This window comes from Trichechus manatus, unplaced genomic scaffold (assembly GCF_000243295.1).
Source record: "Trichechus manatus latirostris isolate Lorelei unplaced genomic scaffold, TriManLat1.0 scaffold00084, whole genome shotgun sequence".
NCBI classification, from domain to species: domain Eukaryota; kingdom Metazoa; phylum Chordata; class Mammalia; order Sirenia; family Trichechidae; genus Trichechus; species Trichechus manatus.
Window position 1 is genome coordinate 7590370 of NW_004444020.1, and position 4549 is coordinate 7594918.

Sequence of the window (4549 nt, forward strand, 5' to 3'; positions counted from 1 at the left end):
TAGAAAAACCGTTTTTGTTGTTGTAACTAACTACAGGGATATTTTATAAAAAGTAATAAATTTCTGCCAAAACACTGCACAAAAATTTTATAGCAGTCATTTTGGTGTCACCCCCTCTGACAGTGTCACTTGGTGGCGATCTGCACCCCCAGCACCGCCTAGTGATGCCACTGCTTCAAATCCCTAGAAGAGTGGTTCTCAAACTTTAAACAAAAGTCAGAATAACCTAGAAGGTTTTTGAAACAGAATGCTGACCCCACCCCAGCGTTTCTGATTCCGTAGATCTGGGTTGGAGCAAGAGAATTTGCGTTTTCAAACCGCTCCCAGGTGATGCTGAGACTGCTGGGTCCACACTTGGAGAATTACTCAATAGAATTATTCCTGTGCGCCTGGCACTTAGTAGGTGTCTGCGTTTGCATCCTGTGTTCACTACATCTTTAGTCTTGGCTTTTTATCAAATTTCTCTGCCTTTTCGTGCTTCATTTGCCTCATCTGGGAAATCACGGCAATAGTATATATTTTCAACAATTACTGGGATTAAATACACTAATGCATAGTAAATGCTTAAAACAACGCCTGGCACAGTGTTCAATAAATGTTGGTTAACGATTACTATTTACTCATTACATTCTTTTCTGGAAGAAGTGGGATGACAAAACTAGGAGCCCAAGTAGCCAGAGAAGAGCAAGGACTAAGCCTCTCTTCTGTCCAGTCAGTGGGTAACAACATCGGAGTGCTAGGCACACACCTTTTTTCTGGGTGTGGCAGCTTCTCATCTCACGCTTCTTTCCATCAAGCGCACTCTATAGTCCAGCCCGCTGGCCCAGACCCTGCGCACGCGCAGATCCCGCAGCGCGCACGCTTGACGCACATGCGCACTCATGAGCGCTAGGTGGGGGGCACGCCCACAGAGCAAAAATGGCGGCGGCAATGCGGATGGCGGCGGCTGGAACAAAGCTGTGCGTTTTAGTGACCAGTCTCGGGAGCCAGGCAGCGCGGGGCACCGCAGTCCGCACTCTTTGTAGTCAGACCGTCTCCGTTAACGAGCGCATCGAGAACAAGCGCCGCGCCGCACTACTGGGAGGGGGTCAGCGCCGCATAGACGCCCAGCATAAGCGGGTGAGTCCTGAGGAGAAACAGGGTGTCCCGCCCCTGGCGTTCGCAGCCTATCACAGTTCCCACTGCTTGCGGCGCGTGAGGGCTCTCAGCCAATCCTCGCAATCCGGGATGGGGCGGGGCGGGAATGGTCACCTTGAGCACCTGTTGTGTTTCACCAGGAGGTGGGTAAAAAGAGTTTAAACACCTTTGTGGTTTGTCACCTTCTGCTTTCCCTTTGCAGTTTTAGACTGATCTGGCAGGACTCCAGCCGTTTTACCATTTAACAGTTATAAACTTTTGAGCGAGTTTCTTAATCTCTAGGATTCGATTTATCTTAAACAGAAGATAGTAATAATACTTCCGTCCTACTCTTACTGTGGAAACCCTGGTGGCATAGTGGTTAAGACCTATGTCTGCTAACCAAAAAGTAGGCAGTTCGAATCCACCAGACGTTCCTTGGAAACGCTATGGGGGCAGTTCTCCCCTGTCTAGTAGGGTCGTATGAGTCGGAATCGACTCGACGGTAACGGGTTTGATTTTTTTTTAGCTTTACTGTTAGACTGGAGATAGTGAAGCAGTGATAGGCAATAAAAAATCTGCTTATTCTCGTGCCATATGAAACAGTGGTAGTAGTTTCTCTCTCCTTTATGCAAACGGGAAACTTGAGGTATATAACAGGGCAAGTAACGCAGGCAAACTCACATTAACCTGGGGTGGGGTGTGTTTGTGTGCCCGCGTACGTGAGCAGGGAACTCGTGGAACCTCTGCAAAATGCCAGCTGAGCCCGTTTAGGGTCTGGGCATGCATGCACGCGGAGTAGCAAAGGCATGTGTCCAAAACAGGTGGTGTTTTTGGGCGTGTGCGACTAGATGTTTGTGTGGAGTGGGCAGCTGAGGCTCTGCCTCCCAAGGGCCTGTTCTTTGGGGAGATTTGCATTTCCATCCTAGGTATGCTGAATCAGAATCTACATTTTAACAAGATCCCGGGGTGATTGTAATGTATAATAAATTTTGAGAATCACTGCTCTACCAGTGGTTCTCAGAATTGGTCCCTAACCAGCATTAATGTGCCTCAGAACTTGTAAGAAATGCAAATTCTCAGCAGGGGTTCAAAGCCTTGGGCTAGAATCTAGCTCTGCTTTGTAAGACAGTGAAGCCTTCAGAGATATGCTGGCTGGGTCATTTAGCAGCAGAAGAAACAGGTTCGGAGAAGTGACCTGGGACTTGAAACCAGGCTTGCCCACTGTGTCCCTGACACATGGATGAGTGGGGACAATGTGCTGGGCGATTTAAATAACCAACGGGAAAGTGCAGAAGTGGAACTGTTACAGGTGAATGGCACTGAGGTGCAACTCACAGGCTTGGGGGAGGTGACTGGAGCTAAGGGCTGGGGTCTTTAGGGAGGAGATTCAAACCAGCCCTTTAAGTCTAAATCGAGTGTGTTGATTCAGATGTTGTAAGTTCCCATTTGACAAGGGCCTTTTTGACACTTGGGAGTGAGATGTTAATTTGGTTGATGGTTTGTGGTGCTGGAATTGCTGTCCTTCCCTCCCCCAGGTGGCTCTGTCTGATGAGGGAAATGTTAGATCATCCTCTGGAAAGGCCTGTTCCTATGCACTCTTTCAGTTGGAACCCATTGCTCAGTTTTTCCCTGGAACATTGCCCCACCTCTTCCAGGTTGATCCTATTAAGGTTAGATGAAGATTTTGCAACACTCAGCCTCCAGAAGCTGTATTTTTTTTTTTGCCACAGTTGACTTAGACAGGAGACAGCTTTAGGCAAAAATATTTAAATACGGCTGGGAGGAGGGGAAATTAAGTTTTTGGATTCTATAGAGTAGTTGTTGGTTTCATAGGAAAGGGGGCCTGCCGTGGGGCTGTGTCAGCAGCCCACCTGCAGAGTTATCAGGCAATTCTTTTAGGATAACCTAAGTAGATCTAGATTTATAGTGCCCCAGAAAGAGGATCGTGGAGATAGGAAACCAGTGAAAGAGATATTTTATTTGTAAACTTTCTGTTTGATTTTTCAGAAGAAATACGTTTTTTTTTTCCCACTTCCTCAGGGAGTTTGGATGCATCTGTGGAGCTTCCATGACCTTGTCTTGGACAAATTGTAGTGGCTTCCCCAGTATTGTGTACTGTCTTACCCTTCACCAAAGTTACCACTAATGTATTGTCTATTTAGTGTTTTTCCATACCCACCCCTCCCCTCCCTTGTAACCATCAAAGGTTGTTTCTTTTTGTGTGTAAACTTTTTTGTGTGTTTTTATAGTAGTGGTCTCATACAACATTTGTCCTTTTGTGATTGACTTATTTCACTCAGCATAATGCCGTCCAGATTCATCCATGTTGTGAGATGCTTCACAGATTGATCGTTGTTCTTTATCGTTGCTTAGTACTCCATTGTGTGTATGTACCATAGTTTGTTTATCCGTTCGTCTGTTAATGGGCACCTAGATTGTTTCCATTTTTAACTGTTGTTAACAGTGCTGCAATGAACATGGGTGTGCATATGTCTATTCGTGTGATGGCTCTTATTTCTCTATGATATATTCCTAGGAGTGGGATTGCTGGATCATGTGGTATTTCTAGCCTTTGAAGAAGCACCGTATCGTTTTCCAGAATGGTTGTACCATTGTGAATTCCCACCAGTAGTGCATAAGAGTTCCAGTATCCCCAGCCTTGCCAACATTTGTTATTTTCTGTTTTTTTGATTTGTGCCAATAGAGCTGGGGTGAGATGGTATTTCGTGGTTTTGATTTGGATTTCAGTGAGATAGTATCTTATTTCTCTAATGGCTAGTGATCTCAAGCATTTCCTAATGTGTCTGTTAGCCGCTTGAATGTCTTCTTTGGTGAAATGTCTGTTCATTTCTTTTGCCCATTTTTGAATTGGATTGTCTTTTTTGTTGTAGAGGTGTTGGATTTTCCTATAGATTTTAGAGGTTAGACCTTTGTCAGATTTGTAATAGCCAAAATTTTTTCCCCCAGTCTGTAGGTTCTCTTTTTACTGTTTTGGTGAAGTCTTCTGATGAGCATAAGTGTTTAATTTTTAGAAGATGCCAGTTATCTAGCTTATCTTCGGGAGTTTGCATGTTGTTAGTTATGGTTTGTATCCTGTTAATGCTGTGGATTATGGCCTCTAGCATTTATCCTATTTTTTCTTCTATGATCTTTGTAGTTTTTGCTTTCATATTTAGGTCTTTGATCCATTTTGAATTAGTTTTTGTGTATGGTGTGAGGTATGGGTACTGTTCCTTTTTTTTTTATATTGTACTTCAGGTGAAGGCTTACAGAACAAATAATTTCTCATGAAACAGTCGTACGCATGTTGTTTTATGACATCGGTTAACAACCCCACAACATATTAACCTTCTAACTTCTCAACCTTTTTTTTTTTGGTGAAAATACACATAGCCAAAGATACACCGTTTCAAAAATTTCTACATACACA

General features: G+C 44.2%; 1 protein-coding gene across 1 annotated transcript in view; it reads left to right on the forward strand.

The window, feature by feature from the left end:
* The first annotated feature begins 889 nt into the window (after nt 1–889).
* The window catches only part of PCCB (propionyl-CoA carboxylase subunit beta), a 195451-nt gene continuing 191791 nt past the window's right edge, over nt 890–4549 (forward strand). Inside the window, exon 1 of the mRNA XM_004381427.3 lies at nt 890–1119. Coding sequence (XP_004381484.1) covers nt 919–1119 — 201 coding nt within the window. The 5' untranslated portion in view covers nt 890–918. The remainder of the gene's footprint in view (nt 1120–4549) is intronic.